Source organism: Triplophysa dalaica, chromosome 20 (genome assembly GCF_015846415.1).
Source record: "Triplophysa dalaica isolate WHDGS20190420 chromosome 20, ASM1584641v1, whole genome shotgun sequence".
Classification (NCBI taxonomy): Eukaryota; Metazoa; Chordata; class Actinopteri; order Cypriniformes; family Nemacheilidae; genus Triplophysa; species Triplophysa dalaica.
Window position 1 is genome coordinate 2,248,482 of NC_079561.1, and position 21,086 is coordinate 2,269,567.

General features: G+C 38.7%; 1 protein-coding gene across 1 annotated transcript; it reads left to right on the top strand.

Moving 5' to 3' along the window:
* The first annotated feature begins 113 nt into the window (after positions 1-113).
* tamalin (trafficking regulator and scaffold protein tamalin) lies at positions 114-13,806 on the top strand. The gene is made up of 8 exons (XM_056732668.1): positions 114-494; positions 2,875-2,927; positions 3,862-3,916; positions 6,999-7,101; positions 9,394-9,487; positions 10,091-10,157; positions 11,721-11,787; positions 12,166-13,806. Exons 1-8 carry the CDS (start codon positions 282-284, stop codon positions 12,672-12,674), a joined length of 1,161 nt encoding a protein of 386 aa, XP_056588646.1. The 5' UTR covers positions 114-281; the 3' UTR covers positions 12,675-13,806.
* Positions 13,807-21,086: the final 7,280 nt, after the last annotated feature.

Genomic DNA, 21,086 nt, shown 5'->3' on the forward strand with positions numbered 1-21,086 from the left:
AAACAACATGAATTTTCTTCCTCGCATCCTTCAATTGTGTGACCCCGCCCATTGACGCGTCTCGCAGCCACGTGTCTCCGCCCCCTCTCAGATGTTCCTCCACATGTGTGTCTCTAAACACGCACAGTTCGCTCGCAGATGCCGCTGAGGTTTCAACGAGGTCTGATTACTGCTCAAGTCAGACTGTGGCTGGTGACGGGTGGGCGGTTTCTCCCCCACGCTCGGAACTTTTACCCTTCTTCCCTCCAGTGTCAGGGGGTTTTATTAAGTGACATCGGATTATGAAAAACATGACTTTTCGACGTGTAAAGAAGCTGAACTCAGACGGACCGGACAGCGGCTCTCTGTGTCAGGGCAGTGGGGATATCTACTTTTCTTCCTCTAAATCGGACAGTTTGGGGACTGCGGATAGTGGACCCTCAAACACCGGTGACGTTTATAACTACAAGACCCTGGCTTACTCCGGAGGGACCCTGCCGAGGAACTTTAAAAAGGTGAGACCGTTCAATATGAACTTAACTGAGATTGATATATCAAACACTATGAAACGATAGAAGACATCACAGACATTTTAATGGATTTAGTGTATACGTTAATTGCATTGGTTTTAATGGAAATTGTAAGTGGGTCTCTACTGGTGATTTGTTGGGTTGTATAGGTGGGAATCAATTGAACTCGATCCTATTTGAAGAGGAACAGAACTCACTCAAATAAATGTTGTAATGAGTTTAATGGTAAACAGCCGATTGCTCACAATGGTATTTGTAAGAGAAACCATGACGACCAGTTTTCAATATAGATCTGTTTACACTGACAGCTTTACAAACTCGTAAATAAATGAGATATCTCTGCATTTCTCTGCAGTCTAACTACTATTAAACAATCTATGTTTGTTTTAATAAAAAGTTTAATAAGGTCAATATTTTACACATGAACATCTTGACTACTTTGCGTTCACGTTGTCTGGACTCAATTAAGCGCAGAAACAACAGTCCTGTGATCGGTTCGCGCTGATTAGAAGCAGCACCGCGCATGCGCAAGTTTAATTACGGAGTCGGAACAAACCAACTAAGTTTAAAGTGGCCTAGTTAAAGGTGGCTGGACTCCATTTAAGTAGTCAGGAGTGACCCACGATGTCACTGTTTGAGTCCAATCGTGTCGAATGGCTCGAGCAGTTGTCACGCTTCGTGAGGAATGTGAGGAATGTTTTCACCTGCGCTAATTCACACCTGTCCTGTCACGTGGCGCTTGTTTAAGGGTCTCATTTGCATGTGTACGTGTGAGCGGTCATGCAAAGATTGACTACACGTTGATGTTTTCACTTCTGCGTGTGTTTTGAGTCATACATTTTGATAATACATGTATTTTTTTTGGCAAATCTCCTAACTTCCTTCCAGTTCTTAAGAGAGCCGTTTATCTGCCTGTCCTGTGGATGCAGGTGCTCTCCGTGGATTTGACCGCGCGCATGTGAGCCCGCTAGGTTCCGACCTTTTGGATTTTCACACGTTGAAATGCGTTTCATGGTCACTCGGGGTGCGATGTGTTTCCTGTAGACCACCCACACACCACCACCTCTCCTGGACCTTATATGTGTCCCTGCTGAATTCGGTGGCCTGGTTTTTACGGTCCACCTCTTGTGTGGCCGGCCAAAGCGTTTTATGGAGCCTGAAGGAGTCTGTGGGTCAGTGTGACATTTGTGGTGTTTAGACACTTCGGCTCTTCCCTGTGAAACTAAACTCACTGTGGAATCGAAAAAGTTAGATGTGACCAACGGGTCAGCGTGGCTATTATGTTGGCCATGTAATGACAGAGCCAATACCACTCTTGGTGTCTGATATTATTCATATAGTATTGCGGATTACGAATACTAAGGTCTTGAGATTCAAACATGCTTGAATTATAGTTGCATTAGGGTGATATTTGTGTCAGAAAGGACCTCTTCTTTTAAGCTCTTAAGTTTAATTAATGGACATTTTTGACATTTTGAATTGGTCTCGAGGACAAATATTGGCTCTTTGAAGCTTTCCAACCAACCTTTATTGTTCAAATTGAATGCAAACCTCACATCAGAGTAATACACTGCATGTTTTTTGACATGTTTATGAACAGATCCCCACATTGAGACTCCTACACTCTGCATGAACGCTGGGCTACAACAGAGTATTGTGCGGTTAAGAGCTTTGGCGTCCAACCCAACTGCCCCCAAGGGACCCTCTTAGTTACTTGGAAATAAATGAAGTCATTGAGGGGACCCTACGACAATCCTCAAAGTGTGCGGAGTAAAGAATGGCAACGTTTTACAAGCTTTGCAGGGTTCGTGCACAAAGTGCACTTTGTGGGCAGCGGGACATGGTAGGGCGAGGTAGAGCCAGGCTCAATGGACGTCTGTCAGCAGAACAGGAATAATACGAAATGAATGAAGACTTGTGTCTGTTGTGTGGTTTGCGTCTTGGGTTTAATCAGCTGTTCCATCAGTGAAGTTGATGTTAGGTGTGTGACAGTATTTGTGTTTGCAAAGACAGCGTAAAAGTCTAGATTGTTCTTGAGATAGATTAAGAGATATATTTAGTGGGGTGTTAGACAGTCTGGAGATTAAATACGTTTGGGGGTAGTACATAGATTTATTTAAGGATCAAACTTAAACTGCGAAAAAAGGTGCCAGACGTTAGCCAGACATGCATTTCAAGTTATGTCTGTGTTGTCACACATTGCTCAACTTGCATGTCCGACAGTTTTGGGAAAGTCAACGCTTAAGGAATTTTTGCATTTAACCTGTTGATCTCACAGCATGTATTCCCAAGCATAGTTCAAAGATGCATATATTCTTACACCTCTTTCTCTCTTTTGTTTTCTCTTTCCACTCACGTTAAACAGAATGGAGGGCTACAGAAATGGAAGCCCCTTGCGCAGTCACCAGAACCGCAACGGTAAGATTGGCACTGTTGTTTTTTTATTCTTCCTCCTACTCTGATGAGATTAATAGGTGCATGTATGCATCATTGTTATTTCCCTAAAATACACATTTCATTCGACGTCATGCGATAGTCATTCGCACTTGCTTCCTCAATGGCATGGAACAAAAATAACACTTCAATAGGGCTACCAAATAAAGATTGATGTGAAACGACTTTAGAGGGATGGATGAATTAAACAGCGGATGAATAATTCAATGCATGAAAAGAGACTTGCCAGACGGTAAACACTGTCTTTATTCACTATATGCATCTCTTTATCGTTTAGCAGGCTGGGTGCGTATATTTAATTCATGATCGGCATATAATGCATTTGCAAAACACAGGGCTCTTATGTTAGGATATCTTAGACGGACATGTTTGAATCCAGAGATTCAGGGTTGCTCAATTGTCTAGACAACTAGAGCACCACCATCAACCACAATCCTTTACGCCAGGTATCATCATGTCTATGTTTTGGAATATCAGTTTATATTGCATCTACGCAGTAGTCATCCACCTCCCGAGGCTCTTGTTATTGAAAAAAGTTGATACACAGACTTAGTGTGGCTTTACTAAAACTGAAAGCGACCGAGTGCATATTTTAAGAATGAGTACAAGACGTTTCGGACTGCCACACCCATGGCTGTGTTTTGACAATGAGATATTATCAAGAGTTTGAGATCGAATGAGACATGACTTTTGTTTTTTAACACCATTTTTCTATTACGTGCATTCTTAAAATAACTAAAGTGTCATGGGATTCATATATGTTGATCTTACAGCATAATAGATTGTATGGCCATTGCCAAGATCATCGAAAGGTCATGAATTGAGAGACTTTGGTCTATTGATCCTTCCCCCGCTCACATTAACAGAACGTCCTGTGCTTTGCTGGATTTCCTTACAGGAAAACTGTGATATTGGAGAAGAACGAGGATGAGGCTTTCGGCTTTGAAATCCAGGTAAGCAGGATTTAAAAGTTTTGGACAATATATGGTCAGAAATGCAATGTAATATAAATAACTATGTGTTCAGAGGTGTATAAAGAACGAACATAAGGAAACGTTATGTTTTTATTACTTTAGAGTGAGCAATTTGTATCTACATACACAGCGGGCCCCCTTGCACGGTATTCGCCATTTTTTTTCTACGGTAGCCCTAAACGGAGAAACTTCTCTACACAGCACGTTTCCCAGAAACGTAATTTCCTTCGGGAAAGAAACGAAAACGTGATGACATCTTAGTCCTGTGTCAGCCGTAGTGCTGTGGAAGGGAGGGGTGGAGTTAACCATTGGTTGCAATTCACAACCTTTTCACTAGATGCTGCTAAATTTCATACACTGGACCTTTAACAGTCTGATCTCACAGAAATTGTATAAAAACAGTACGTTACAAGACGGTTATAATTTGTACTATGTGAATGACATGAACATACGATTACTAGAAAAAGAAGGCCCTAAAGTTAACTGACATACAATAATGTTCAGATTTGTTTCAGTTTTAATCTGTTTCCCATGAGATTATGTTGGATGTAGATATTCAACGACAGTCCGTAAGGCTATTCATCTCTTGTTTGCTAAAGGTAATGAGTATGTGCTCCTGTTTGAAACTGTTATAAATGTCTACTTCTGAACAGGGCTTAGATGTGGGTGGGACATCCCGGATAAAAGAGAGGCAAGCTCTTTTATATCGTTTCTTTACTGTGGATGACACCTGTGTTTATTTGGCATCTTTTCAATAGAAACCGGCTAAAGGGAGTATTAGCGAAGGGTTAGCCATAATAAAGGTCTCCACACAAGGGGGGTCTACGTCTCTTGAAATCGCTCGTGGGTTTGCTGGAAACAAAAGTCTATGCCTGTTCATTTCTTCTGATCACTTTTGTGTATGTGCGAGACAGAATTACATTTTGTTTTCGCAATGCTCATTTTATCAGCCCGTTTCCTAAACACAGTCAACATTACAAACCACAGATTTCCAGTATTGTTTCGGAATGTACAGATAGCTTGTTTATATTTAGTAAAGGATTACAGTGAAATGCAGGATGGTGGGCCACTCCTTTCCTGCCGTGTCCTCTAGGACAGGATGTGACATCAGCACATGTCATGTGTGAGGCGAAGTGTCAAGAAATGCATTGTTCTTGGATGGCGGGCTGTATAACACTGTTTTTTGGAGTCTCGTTGTATCGGCTATGTAAATACACATGTGCTTTGCATCTCCTGACGCTGGCGGTTCAGTCGTGTGAGCGGCTGGTGTTTGTGGGATGAGGAAGGAAGCAGACGGTTCCAAATATTTGAAAACACTCCACAAATGGATCGCACGTTGGACACGTTTGTAAATATTCTGTGCTTTTTTTACCCTAAATGAAGGCCGTGTAGCCCAATTCATTGGTGATGTTGCGTCAGCCACGTAACAGTATTGAATCGTAAGGATGAACTGTAGATCATAGATAATAAAATGCCCAAATATAAAATATTATAAAATACATATCAAGTGTTCTAGATGTGTAACGGGGGATTTTGGCTTCTCCAAAAAGATGACTATGTACAGAATGACATCTGTTTCTGTATCACTCACTATAGAGTCATAAGAAGTTTAGTCAAATTCACCGTTTTGTTAATGACAAAGTGAGGTTTAAGAGTGTCCTCGGCTGTTAACCTCAACAGCAGTTTTGGGGTTTCGGTACAGGAAACGAGTATCAACATCAGTCATTCTCAGGTCTCAAGACATATCACATCGCACCAAATATAATGTCAGTCATCGCAAAAGCGAGTGTCGTGAGAGACCAGACATCCCTCAGACCGTCTCCATGGCGATCGGTGAAAACATTGTGCTCCATTGAAACAGAAACAGTCAGTTATCGTTAAACGAATATTGACGCTGTTTTGAATTTACGCAGGAGTGCCTTTGAGACCGAAGGCATCAAATGCAAATGCGCTGGTAGTCATCTTCCTGTTCAGTCGTTAGTATATCATCATCACATCTGTGTGCGTCTCCACATGAGCTTATCAACGCATTATGGTGGGAAATGAAGCCAGTGTTTTGCATGTTGGAAAGGCACAGGTTGTCTCGTGCCGTTTCTCTTCCTGCTCGGTTTTATCTCGTTCGGTGGGTCTGTGGAAGTGTGTAGATTTGCTTTCCCAGCTATATAAATAGATAAATAAAATATAATGAACTGGATTCCATTTAAAAAAATAAAGGTATTGCAGAGAAAGATATTTTGAAGAATGTAACCAGTTGTGTGTGGCACTTTTGAATACCAATGTTATCCATCTTCCTACTATAATAGTCAATGATGGCCAAGAACTGTTTACATTCTTCGCAATATCTTCCCCCGTGTTCTTCAGAGCAAAGGAATGTAGACAGATTTGAAAAAACTTGGGGGTGAGTAAATGATGACAACGTTTTTATTTTGGGGTGAACTGTCCCTTTAAGTCAACCTGACATTTTCTTTTAAAGTGTAAATAAAACAAAGTATATTTTTCTGTGTAGTTGAGGTCCGCAATCGGTTGGAAACGTCGTTTTGTTTTTAAGTAAACTCATTGGATCTGTCATTAACACTAGCAAATGGTGCTAAACGTTGTTGTGAAAACGTCACATGCTGGTAGGCAAAATACTTGTTGTTTTTGCTGCGGCCTTAAGGCAGTCCGATGATGTGTATATACAGTTCAAACACCGAAACAACAACAAAACCTGCACTCACAAACAGCCCAGTTTCGGTTTGTCTTGTTAACCGACAATGTTTGCATGTATAGCTCCAGGCGGTCACGTTTAATTTCCTTCAAGCTATAGAATCCGTCACGTCCATCTTTGTGAACTTAAGCGGGTGAATGTTCAAGTCACCGAGCGCATTGTGCTGTTAAGCCGGCCAGCAGTCACAGTAAAAAAGACTGTCAGACCTGATTTACCAACGCACTGTCGAAGGCAAAAAAATGCGACACACCTTTGTTAGCGTCTGACTCATTTTGTTTACTCTACTCGCATGACTATAAATAACTTTGCTCAAGAGGCTGCTTTGTTTACCATGCGTTTTTGTTTGGCCTACAGACGTACGGACTGCATCACCAAAGCGAGAACTCGGTCGAGATGTGCACCTTTGTTTGCAGAGTCCACGAAAAAAGCCCTGCCCAGCTTGCGGGCATTAAAGTTGGTAAGTAGGTTTATGTTAACACTACACTTTATTTGAGTCCCACGCTAAACTGCCATTTGACACCAGGACGATAAAATGTTGAGATTTAAAGGGAGGTCAAAGGAAGTGCATTTCAAAGGAAAGGATCGCTTTTCTTCATCCACTTCCCGCTTGGTAGGAAAATGAATCGGCGTGCAGTGGAGTAATATTTCAGTATAGGCGGAAGGAGGGGTCTGTAATGCTTTCTCAGTTGACATCTGTAAACAACAGGACGGTTGAGTGACGGTTTACTGCTTAAGGAAATGCAAACATCACAGTGTGCCTACCCGTTTTACAGCCCACGTCTACTGTAAACAAGACATTACTCTATAAACTAAAACCGGATACAGTGTGTGGTTTTCTGTGGGCATATTTGACACCAATTGTGTTTTAAACCGAGGGTTGTACATTTTTAGATCTTTTGTTGTACGTGAATGAAATTTTGTAGAAAATCATTTTCATTTTATTCTCAAAATGGATCAAAACTCACGTATATTTAAAGGTTTTGTTACATTTAAATTCTGACTTCTAGTACAGTTAAAGGGACAGTTCACCCGAAAATGAAAATTCAGTCGTTCACTCTCCCATAAGTTATTGCAATACATTTCCTTGTTCTGTTGAACACAGATAATTTGAAGAATGTGGAAAACCAGTTGTCGGACACCATTGACTTCTATAGTACTTTTTATTAGTCAGTAGTGCCCCAGTTTGTTTGCAAACATTCTTCCGAATATTTTGGGGTGAACTGTCCCTTTGAGTTCCGTAAATGTCATCAGGCGTTTCCTGTAAGTCTCCCGGTGTGATCGCATCGTTGTATTTTCAGGATTTTCCGAAATGTTATCATTGACTGAAATGTAATATGCCTAATCTGCGTCCCTCTCTACCGTCTCAAAGTAGACAAACAAGTGCTGTATGTAAGATAGCCATTTGATCCGTCCTGAGGTCAGCTGATCTTCATCAAGTCCTATCTATAATTATTGCTGTTCGTACAGATCGCGTCAGATCAACAAATAGGAAAAAAGAAATACGAACTAGCTTGTGCGTGTGTGCTGGTTTCACTTCCTGCATTCCCTGCATGCTTTGCACTATTGTCTTCTTTGACCTGCCTGTCAAAGACATATGACATGACCTCATCCCTCTTAGACAAAAAAGCCAAAACTCGGAGGGAAAATAAATTGTTTCATTGTATATTGATATCTGTGCTATGTGGGCTTACCCAGCAAATACTCCTAAAACCTAGATGAAGCACAGAAAGAAATGTTGCATTTAGGGCTTTTTTGAGTTTTGTATTATAAAGAGAAAAATATGTTTGCCATCTGCTTCAAGCTGTGACGCCACACACTAGTTCAGCATCACACATAAACAGTGTTGGGTGTAACTAGTTACTAAGTAATTAGTCACAAAGTTAATTACGTTTCCCTTGAAAAAGTAAAGTAAATGTTTACTCTTATTTGTTTTCTGTTTAATTAGTTACTTCTGGTGTAATTGAACTAAATACTGTGTCAAAAATGCAATAGTGGAAATGACATCACAATTATGAGTCTTAATCTAAAATGTATGCTTTGATGTATCCTTCTCACATTTGTAGTACTTTGGTCAGTTAATAATGATAATTTAATGAGTAAACTAATCAAGTTTGATATAAGATATAGAAAGTAATTATAAAAAAGTTAGGCAGCCTAACGATTAATCGCGATTAATCGGATCCATAATAAAAGTTTGTTTAAATAATATATTTTTGTGTACAGTGCATATTCATTTTTTATTTATAAACACAAAACATACACGTACTTGTCAATATATTTAGGAAATGTTTAAATGTATTAATTTATATTACCAATAATTGAAATTCTAAATAAATGTTTATTTATTGTTATCTTATATCTTTAAAAAAATACATTAATGTGTATGTGTTCATAAATACAAAATTAATTAGCACAGTAAAATTAAAAAATAATAAAGTACGTAAACACAAACTTTAATTCTGAGTTACTTATAATAACTTATAACTAGGGCTGTCAAACGATTAATCGAGATAAATCGCATTAATCTCGATTAATCGTTTGACAGCCATAGTTATAAGTTATTAAATACTTTTTGGAGAGAGTCATTTGTACAGTATTCTAATTAAACTATGTAGTATGTAATTAGTAACTAGTAAGGAACTACTTTTTCAGAGTAACTTACACAAAACTGCACATAAAGCACACATGTATGATGTATAGCGCGAGAAAAGCAAACGATGTCTAATGAGAGTTGTTTTGTTTCTTGTAGGAGACACCATTGCCAGCGTGAACGACAACTCTGTGGAAGGGTTTCGGCACAAAGAGATTGTTCAACTCATTAAATCATCTGGCAACAACATTAGGTTGGTATACATTCGTTTATTTTCTTTCCTTTTCGATTTCTAAACGGCACCAAACAAGTTCACAGTTTCCCCACGGCGGGTCGGAAATTGACAATGTCTTTTTTTGTCGAGATTAAGAAAAAGTGCCTAACTGTTCCAAACGTACCTGTGAAGAATTACATGAACCACACTCTTTTTTTTTCAATAAAAGATGAAAGTCTCCGAAAACCAAGCAGCGTTTATAAAGTGCGGAGAGCAATGAAGTAAACCACATGAATGCGCAGCGGCTCATGCCTTCTCCCTCCACGGCACTTAACACAATTATTTCCACTATTAAAGCACGCGGTGCGTTGTGAATGAGACCGTTTACAAGAGCCTCGTAAAAAAAGAGCTTTCCGCTTCATATCTATATCACCGGCGGTCTTGAAATCATATACATTTGGGGGAAGGGGAGTTATTTGATGCTAATGTCAGATTCAGACGTCTCGTGGTCTAAAGTCTGATGTTGTAAGGAGCTCTTTCACTTTTATTTGTTTGTCACGGTTTTCGGTAGTCGAGTAGACTTAATAACTAATGTTAACAATACAGCATAATTTGACAAAACTGTTTGTTTCCAATGTTTAGGTTGGAAACCGTGTATAGTGACTCTATAAGAAAAGCAGAATTGGAAGCCCGACTACAGTATTTAAAGGTAAGACCCTTCAAATTGTACACATATGTACCACGCAGCACGTTGTTGCATATGTGAAGACGTTTGGCATAGTAATGCAAGCCGATTTCACGCAGCTGCCTCCATCTGGCACCAAACTCCAGCTCCGGCCACACATGTTTGCTCTCTCACCCCACCTGTTCCAATGACAGTCCACTCTTAATCCCTCACATACCACAATATAGCTGACGTAGCACATTCAAAAAAGCAGCGAGATGCATTGTGACATTCCTCTGCACGCGGGCGCTTTTAGAATTGGCAGAAAAGGAGAAGTTGGGTTTGCGACAATTGCAACAGCTTTTGTCCTGAGGTTCTATGTGACAAAAGATGTCTAGGCCACATACAAGAAAAAGATTTTGATGTTCAAGATGGCCTGAATGAATGAGTTTCATTTCAATGATGAATAAAATAGTTAACTTTATGGGATTTGGTGTAGAGAAAGACAGCACAAGTACAACTCACTCGCAGAGCATTTCAAGGTTTTTTATTACAGAAATGATACAATGGCAAAATCAGTCAGAAGTTCATAACAACTTGGGACGGTTTACCCAAAAATAAAAACGATGTCATCTCCTCGACTCGAGTTGTAATAAATCTGTATACATTTCTTTGTTTGGATGAATGAAAGATATTTGGTAGAATGCTTGTAAACAGTTCTTGGCCGCCATAGTAGACAAAGTGTCAGTGTCGACTGTAACTAGTTACTAAGAAATTGGTGATTGTAATGGAATAACCTTTCCATTGAAAAAGTGAAGTAATTTAATTGGTTACTTCTGATGTAATTAAACTAAATACTTTCTGTAATATTTAAGTGAGCAATAGTGGAAGTGACTTTAAATTCAAACTCTCTTTAAAATCTGTGCTTTAATCTCTAATTCTCACATTTGTTATACTTTGGTTCAGTTAATAATACTACATTATGTAGTTTTATGATTTCTTTGAATGAATTAAAAGAGCCATTTCATGTCTATCCCTGAATCACTTAACTAATCAAGTAAAGAAAGAAAGTAATTAAAAACTTAAGAGAGTAATTTGTACAGTAATCTAATTACACTATTAAATTTGTGATAAGTAACTAGTAATGAATTACTTTATCGGAATATCTTACCCAACACTGTATACAGTGGTAGACAAAAATGCCCCAGAGCTGTTTGGTTTCCTACATTCTTCAAGACATTTACAAAGCAATCTTAGCTACTATGGTAGTCAATTGTGACCGAAAACTGTTTGGTTACAAGCGTTCATCCAAATATCTTCGTGTTCATCAGAACAAAGAAATGTATAATATTGAGACGGCTTGAGGTTGAGTAAACGATGATAGATTTTCATTTTTGGGTGAGCTGTTCTATGTTCTTGCTTCGAGCTTCATTTCAGGTTTGAATTTGATCTCTTGTTGATATGAGAAGTAGGGTTAGAGAAGTGAGATCTCTGTCTAACCATCAGACCACACACTTCCCTGTTCTCTATGGTAATGGAAAAAAGTATTGTGAGCACATCGACCGAGTGACATGTGAAATGACTCTGTATCTCTTCGTTTCTCCGCAGCAAACCCTTCACGAGAAATGGGATGAGTACAGATCTCTGATGGTGCAGGAACAGAGACTCGTACATGGTAAGAAACGTTGATGTATGTGATGTTGATGTAGTTAACACAGTGATCAAAAAAGTTGATGTGCAAAGGTTGAACGATTGAAACGTCTGACATGACAACTTCTGCCGTTGGTCTTTATCACTTCCTCAATATAAAGTGTTGCCCTCTTATGCACCAAAGCCTTTTCTAAACATGGCGAAAACAAATAGATATTTGAAGGAAGTTTTCTTTCAAACAAGAAAAATGTTTACTGGCATGTCATTGAAGATCAAACTAATTTCCTAAACATGAGTTGTAAAGATTTAACAGTGTCATTTTATAAACCTCAAAGAACTTCAAATTAAACGGTTCTTTTTTCAAGTTTCCTGAGGTTTCATTCATCTCTTTTTTTTTTCTCAGGCATCGTCATGAGTGACGTGGCAATATACGAGTCTCTGGAGTCAGCCGGGGTGTATGGCAGCCTGGGTGCTCCGAGTCCAGCAGCCTTGCGTGCAATTTGCGGGACGGACAGTGCGAGCAGCAGCATCAGCGCTCTCAGTACCACCACGACGGAGGACGATCCGTTCTACCAGACCTGCATCTTCCAGGGGGACCGTACCAACGCAAGCAACGATGAACTCGATTCTAATAGGGAGAAGGGACAGGGCGGACGTCAACGCCTGTTACGCCCCGCCAGCGAGCTTTTCGCATCTGCAAAGACGACCCTGTCCCGCAGCGCCAGCACGAGAAGCTACCTGAGGACTCCGGCGGGGTCGGCGCCATCCTCTGGGCCTAATGGAGAGAAACAGCAGTGCGGAGGGTTCAGCGGACTGCAGCGCAAACCCAAACAAAAGAGCATCAGGCGGAGATTACTGAAATATATCCCGGGTTTAAAACGACCTATTGAGGAAGAGGAAAGCAAGCTTTGAGAAACGAACTGAGATTTATAGACTGGACCAAAGACGGTTTAATACGGGCGAAACGTGTGCAAAAAAAACATACGAATGGAGACCAAAGATATACCAAAGAAAACAGTGACGACAGCCATTTTGCAGTATTATTTAAGGGATAGTTCACCCAAAAATGCCTTCGCAATCTGTATAAATTTCTCTGTTCAGATGAATGCAACGGATGTTGTTTGGACGAATGCTTGTAACCAAACTGTTCTTGGACACCATTGACTGAAAGAATAGGAAAATTACTTGATTATTTTTTGTTGGTTCTGTTGAGCACAAAAGATATTTTGAAGAATGTAGGAAAGCAAACCGTTCTGGGGCACCTTTGACTACCATTGTCCTTTTCCCTACTATGCTAGTCGATGGTGGCCGTGAACTGTTTGGTTACAAGCATTCTTCCAAATTTCTTTCTTGGTGTTCATCAGAACAACAACATTAATATAGATTTGGAACAACTGGCGAGTAAATGACACAAAGTTTGGGTGAACTATCCTTTTTTTTCTGAATTTTCCCCCGAAGGAATTTTAGGTCTTGGCTTGAATTTTGCTTTGGCTATTCGCTATTTATAATTTGAAATCAAGAGTGCCAAATGTTTCCAAGCCCTTGCTTTGAAAATCTCAATACAAAACATTGACAAAATGGTTATACACACAATTGTATGTTTGCTTGTAATGCTGAGAATAGTATTACTGTTTGTTTCTGGAATATTGTTTAAAATACTGCTACAAATAAGAAAACCAACAGGTGTCTAGTACAGAGAGCGGAGAAAATGGTCTACAAATGTATAAAAAAAGTCCCAGCAGACTCCGTTGTGAACATCGTCAAACAACTTTATTTCCCGGTGCACATTCAGCACCGTTCTTAAATCAAGAAGTTAATGTTTGTAAATACGTTATGTCAAGTTTAAGTTATTTATTTAATTTGTTTTTGAGGGGGGCTTGTTATTCGAAGAAGTACAAAATGAAGGATTTTTTCATTTGATCAATAATATTTGAGATTGGTAAATACTCCCGAAGGATATTTAAATTCGCCCCTTTTATTTGTGTATGTGACTTTTTCTATTTTTGGAAGTAAGGACTGAAATTAAAAGAATTGTATTTTTGTCCTCAAGTTTCTCAAATGAGTTATTTTAATGACTTCTAGCTTGTTTTCCCAGAATCCATCTTCACACTTCACTCCTGCTATGCGAGCACAAGTGTTCTCATTGTGCCTTTGATTTCTCTTCCAAATATTTTTTCTTCGCACTTACTACACAGGCAGTTCATACTAGTGGCTACACCCTGATGTGCTTTCATAACCTCTTTCAAAAACATCTTCCTAATGGGCTGAGACTGTGCATGTATTGTATTATGAACATTCCTCTAATGCTGGGCTCTGAGAGACCTTCGGCGACATCGAATGAATTCATTGTTAGGGAATGCCCAGATTGCCATTGGAACGTGCATCGGAATGTGCGTCTAAAGCCTGACCCCAGGATTCCAAACCCCAACCCTCTATTCTCTTCCTTTAGGTCAGCGCTAAACCTTTGGCCTTTGCCTGCGTCCACAAACTCATTCCCCCATGGTGCTGCGACAAGAAACAAACAGCATCATCACCTCAATGTTGAGCCTGACCTTCCAGGTCAATGAACACTCCTCCTCGTCTTTTCTCCGGTTTTCTTTACGGCGTTTCCCTTTTGTCGGTCTTCCCGGCTGGTGCCCGTTACGTCAGAGCCTCTTTGGATGCCAACTGTTGTCTGTGCACTGTTTCCAGATTAGCTATTGTTTTGCTTTGCGTGACAGGGACGAGTGTGTGAAAAGTCGTAATTGGGTTTTTAAGCAGATTTCGAAGACCGAACGTCGATTCAAGCCAAAACGAACGTTAAAAAAGACTGAATTCATGATTAGTGAGGAGACAAAGGGATTCAAAGGAAAGCCATGAATGGGGCCTTTAATGGTTGGGTAGAACAATAGGATGACAGTGGGCTTCGACCAATTAACACCGTAGGAGGGATGGGAGACAAGTAGAGAAAGGATACAACTGTTTGGTCATATGCTTGTATACATGGATATATATACATACGCTTCATTTATCGGTTTAAACCTATGCAAAAAAACATGCAACATTTGCATTGTTTTATTTGAGGGACACGAATGATGCACAAGTTTGCAAGCACAGACCATTAACACTTCCTTCAGGAAATGTAAGCTTAACATATCATTGTGGTTGCTAACACGGGCACAAAAGCAGCAAACAAAAGTCATGAAGCACGGGATATAAAGCTTAGGTCAGCACTTGGATTAAAAGAACGATGTGCACGACAGGTTTTGTACGTTATAACTGACATGCAAAACTCAAGAGAACGTCATGAGTCACCGCCGGTGTTGATTTTCCAATTTTCCAGGCGAGTGTTTACTGCACCGTGTATCCAAGCCTCACACAAAACATTCTGTGTGCGCGCGTGGTCTTTATTAGGGCCTGTTATACAATAACTTGAGTAAGAGGAAGAAGCCAATGCAATGAACTTTTTATGCGTTGTATTTTCCTGGTGATGTTAAACTGGCTTCGGAGTCACTGGAAAGTATTGTGGACCACATAAAACCGAAAACACAACTTTACGTAAAGAGGTTGCACATTTGGCAGGCCTGTTTGGAAAATTAACACATTAATTGATTTTGAAGTGCTTCCAGTTAAAAAAAAAAGGGAATGTAGTCTGTTTGCCAGGTGTTGCCATACTGTTTTGCAAAAGCAGTTTTTAGACATTAAGGGTCATTATTTCTAGATGAAAGTGATGTCATAGAGATGTTACAATGACGTTCTCTCGCATTCTATCAAAGAAATGAAGTACAACAAAACTCCTGTCATGTCCTACATATTAGCGATTGTTTTGCATGTTTGCGTGTATTTACATTGTAATTTCAACACACATGAGAGTCAATGTTCATTTAGCATTTTGCAAAACTGACCTCTGAACAGTAATATTAATTGAAACAGGAAATGAACGAGGCGTGGTTGGCAAAATTGTTCTAACTGAAACTAACCGACCTTGGAGTTTAGATCGTTTTTTTCCCGTTGGTGAACAACAACACCTCATTATACTAAATATACAAAAGAACTGGTCCAGCATCTGCAAATCCTTGTAGCAAATATCTGGAGGCCTAAAGGAACAGCTCACCCAAAAATTAAAAATCTGTCATCATTTACTTGCCCTCAAATTTTAAATCTGTATGCATTTCATAATATTAATTTACAAAGCAATTTTTCCTACCACGGTGAAGTGGGTGAACGGTTCCTTTTAGGTTGTATGAGATGCACAAGCAAAGCATATTTTTTGCATTAAAAAAGCTCCTTTCTAAATATAACTTGTTATTTGCCCAGTGCGGTAATAGATAAAAAATATTGTTCAAAGATTAAAGATCAGAAAGCCAAAGAGTAGCCATGCGTGCACTTCATGTTTAATACGTTGCTAAGGAAATGACATAAATCGGTATATGTGGCGTGCGTCTGTGCACTGATACAGCTCTGGTCACGTGTGCTGACAGGATGTGGCAAAGATATTTCACAGGAAACGCATCACATGCTGTGTTGCCAGGTTAAGAGACTGTACAAGCAACTGTTCTTTCCAGAGACAGAAAATCCCTCTTTGTCCTATTTGAAGGGGGGTTCACAGGAGATTGTTTGCATCTTCCCGCTATAAAACAGCCCAATCTACTGTATGCCAAAATCATTACCAGTTTGCTAAAATTAACATGCATAAATACATGAAATATATTTAGCTTCTGATGTGTTGAAAAGTGCCTCAGCCAAGCTTGAGAAAAATGATATCAAACGCTTTCCAAACCAACTATCCAAGCAGCTCACTCTTTCCATCCCCACGCACACGGTGAGTTCAGCGCTTCAAGCTTATTGCCTGATTGAGACAATGTTTCTTCTGTCTGCAGGGTTTAATATGACTGTCCGTTGCAGCAGGTGAGCAAATAATGGTCTCGTATCAAGTGGACATATTCAAAACAAGCCTCTATACCCTTAGCGTTTCACGTTGATTGAGAATCGACCGATTGCTGTTTGCCAAATTGCCGTAATGATGTGTTTTTCTGGTGTAATAATGGAATTGTGGGTGTTGATTGTTGATGGATTGGCATACACTACTCAAACTGCTATTCAAACAAACGTGTCGGCAGCTAAACGATAGTGTACTCCAACCTACTCCCTGGCAATATTAAAAAAATGTTTTCTAATAGAGAAGATATCATTTTAAGGGGGAAAGTAACTTCAAACATCTTTTTGTCCGTACTAATTTAAAACGTTTTTGTATTTGTGTATGAGGATATACTATATATATATATAATAGATTAAGTCCAGTGATCAAGTGTCCAAGTAAGCCAGTTTAAAAGTGGTACAAAAATAATGTTTTTAAAAGGTACATGGAGGAAGAAGCGTGATTAGGTGTTTATTTAATCTAGTAATATTTTTTATGTTTTGTTTTTTGTTTTCATTTATGTGTCTGTTTGTTTTGTTTAGTTTTTGAAATTATTCATCTTTACAATGTATATAAATGTTACTATGTGGGTTTTTGAGTTGTATGGGGATAAAAACAAATATATGCAATTAATTTAATTTATTAATATAGGTTTATGGTAAGAGAATTACAAAGAGTATCATAAATGAGTAGTGGAGAATGGGGTATATACGCTGTTGCTTTCTCCCTACTCTTTTTTGGATATGTAGACCTACATGTTAAGATTATTTTGTTTTGTTATTGTTTTGTTTATAAGCTGAAAAAATATTTGTACTTTTCATTCATTCATTAACTCACTCACTCCCTGCACCCACATGTACGCACATGCATTTCACGGCCTCGGGCTGTAACAGGTGCGACGGTATCAGTTATTGAACATTGCTCTTTCCCTCCAGCTCTCTCTCTCTCTCTCTCTCTCTCTCTCTCTCTCTCTCTCTCTCTCTATCTATGTTTATGGCCAATGTGGGTTTGTAAAATCAACCTTTTTAATCTTTGATTTTAAGGATAAGTTTCTTATTAAGATCATAAAACGTGGATTAAATATAACATTTCTAGCACTTACACTACACACTACCTATCCGTTTTCTCCCAAACTTTGCCATTAGACAGAACAAGTTCATATATTTTATAATTCTGTAACTAAAGAGAATTTTTCATCGCTGTCCTTCTAAAACCCTGTATGTCTAAATTTGCTGTTTTTCAGGAAATGGAAAAAACATGGTACTTTTTAATTGATTAAATACTGTGTCGTCAATGCTGACACGCACTTTTTTAACTTTCAACCCAAAATATGGAGATTTGAGGTTGAAGAAGAACAGCAGTTTGCAAAAACAGATAACTGAAAAATGTTCAAAAATAAGGTTTGGTTATGTTATCAAGATTTTATTGTGTTTCATTGTGTTAGTTAGCTGTCATTTTTTTTATTACTACTAAATCATAACAATTTAATTGATTGGAATGCCCAATAGAAAAAACATAATTTTTGAAAAAATGTATTGTGTTTTATCGTGTTAGTTAGCTGTATTTGTTTTTGTTATTATTACTTAATCAAAACAATTTAATTGATTGAGATGAATTCTTAAGTTGTTTCTCTTCCTCAGTTTTGTCACTGACAGGTGTGGCATTAAGCTCCCGTTGGAGCACAAGTTCTTCTGCTGAAAGTTGAGATTAAAACTTAAGCACACGGACAGCTGCACTTCAGCTAAACTCTGCCAGGATCGGTGAAGTGTGCTTGGGTTAGAAATAAGCTTTCACCTGCTAACTTAAAGCAAGAAACACTTAAATGTACATTAAGGCCGCTTGTGCGCCAACAGGGCTGTTAAGACTGTGTGTGTAAACACTCGGGTCAAATATCTGCAGCTGGGATATGAAGACCGTTGTTAGGCATTCAAATAGAAAGCTAATCTAAATTACACTCCATCCTGCAAATCAACCACAGAGTTTGTTCCTCATTTTCAGCCGTTGTATACTCACTTACGGACAGAATGTTTCCGATACGGGTTATCGTCACAGATGTCGGTTTTCCAGTGGACGCCATCTGCCCACCATTACAATAATTCTTCATCTCATCCAGTGACTAATGTTTGTTTGCTGCTGGTAAATCAGCGCACACCTGGTAAAATTATTATATTGATCCCGAGTGTAATTGCGAAGTGTATTTCCATGAAAGCTTATATGAGACAGAAGAACCATCTGACCAGAAGTTACATAATACTAATGTGGCAAATATGTGTCAGCGCTACACAGGAAAATAGAATTTCACCATTTCTAAAGCTTTTTATAGTGTCACATATAGTAGGAAGGAAAACAGGTTGTTGCAGAAGGACACTTAAAAGTCACTGAAGTTCAGTTTAAATTTAGCTGAAATTACAAAACATTCTCACAATGACTTGCATAAAATGCAGCATCTGACCTGTCAGCACATCACTGTCCATTTTCCAAGTAAAAATTAATAAGCTTTTACTTTAGGTCAGTTTTAATTTACTAAATTTCAATTAAATGTGATAGAAAATTAAAATATTTAAAATGTATATCGAATACTTTCTTATTATTAATAAAGTTATTTTGATGACATCTTAGTTCTTTGTCAGCCACCGTAGTGCTGTGAAAGGGGGGGCGAGCGGTGGATTGAGCTGTTCGTTGAGATTCACAAACTCACCACTAGATGCCACTAAATTTTACACACTAGACCTTTAATATGTTTATAAAATAGCACAAAAAAGTCACTGTATACAATCTGGTTTTAGGGGTCTTTTGTTTCTCTCATTCAGATGTTCCCTTATTGAGACTGTATAGAAGAGTGTGCGTAGATGTCTTTGTGCCTTGTAAACATTGACATCTATACTTCTAATTCATTTCTTTTACGTATAGCTTTCAAGTTTAAGGAAATGTGCACGTTAAAGAAAAGATACTTAGTGTGGTTTTGTTTAATGGAAAATGTTTTAAAATTGTTTAAAAGTTACTTGTTGTCCTAGCATTGTTCAAAAACACCGGCATATGGAACGTACTGTCCAGACAGATTTTACTAAATGATTGTTGTTGCTGTAAGTGTGTTTTTGAACAGCTTGGCTCTGCAGGTCTCTTCTGTATCACTGGTCCAGGGTTGGGAGTGTTTATCAGGGAAGGCCGAGGATGTTGATTCATCAGGGTTTTCCAAGATGCAAATTCAAAAGGAAGAGATTTAAAAGGATGGAACTTGGAGATACTGTACAGCGTTCCTGCGTGTTTCCTGGTCTAAATTCCTGATAGATTAGGTCATACATGAACAGCTCCATCTGCCTCGAATCACATAGTTTCTCTCTCTCCCTTACAGGACCATCACTGCTGCTCTTAATGATACTTCAATCAACCAACAACATAACAGATCACAAACGATTTTATCTGTCATGTGTTCATAAATAGCAAGTATTAAATATGAATAGACACCTGAATAGGAAATATTATAATGGTGAGGGATTTATATGACTTGGCCAATGGACATCCATCAAAAACAACCAGAGCAACTTTCAGAACACATTAACAATTTTATTGCAATGCTTTGGCAATGACACATATCACCCTTGAAGCATATTTTTGCACATGCAAGCATATTTAGGCTGGAATGAAGTCTGGATATTTGAAATTTGGATCAATAAGACAGTTATATAAATGAGAGAAAAGCAACCCCCAGGCAAAAATGAAAAGGTGCTCAAAATCTCAGAAAAACCAAGGTGACCTTGTAAAGTGACCCGTTTAGGCATGGTATAATAATACAAGGGGACCCCCCCTTTGGGTGCACACAACAACCCCCATGGGGATGTCCCAAATAGGCTACATGGCTTTTATTTCCACCGAGTTAAAAAGATGAAAGAAAAAGGTCTTGTAAGAAATCAAAGTTATATTTACTAATATCAGTGACAAATCATCAAATACTGTAGTTTCCATTGAATTAAAAGTCCAAAAAATCCCCATATTGATTTAAAATGTGGGATATCAAAAGTGTGAATGACAATGCTCATATTAAAATATAACAGTGACGACAATGAAAGGTGAAAAGACAGATGGACGTATGCAAGTGGCAAACCGTCACTGTGTAGCCACGTATGTGTTCATGGAGCAAGAGGAAGTTGTGTGGTTTCTTATTGGCTGCCATGCGTTTTTCCGTTTGCTGTAAAGATCTTCATGATATCTGCAGCCAATCAGATTCAGACATGGAACAGACTGTTCATATTAATTTAGCAGTGTTTAGTTATTTTAAACAAAAGTGACCTAATATCATTTATATTTAGTTACATTAAACATACAAGTCAAATGAAGTCATGTAGATAATTCTAAGAATAATTTCAGAGATTTTGAGTGTTGTTTTGTTTCATGTAAAAAAAAGGAGATTTGAGATTTAGTTTGATATT

Coding starts and splice junctions, on each gene's coding strand:
- tamalin (XM_056732668.1), top strand. CDS start 282: ATGAAAAACATGACTTTTCGACGTGTAAAGAAGCTGAACTCAGACGGA. Junction 7,102..9,393: donor GCTTGCGGGCATTAAAGTTG/GTAAGTAGGTTT, acceptor TGTTTCTTGTAG/GAGACACCATTGCCAGCGTG. Junction 11,788..12,165: donor GGAACAGAGACTCGTACATG/GTAAGAAACGTT, acceptor TTTTTTTCTCAG/GCATCGTCATGAGTGACGTG.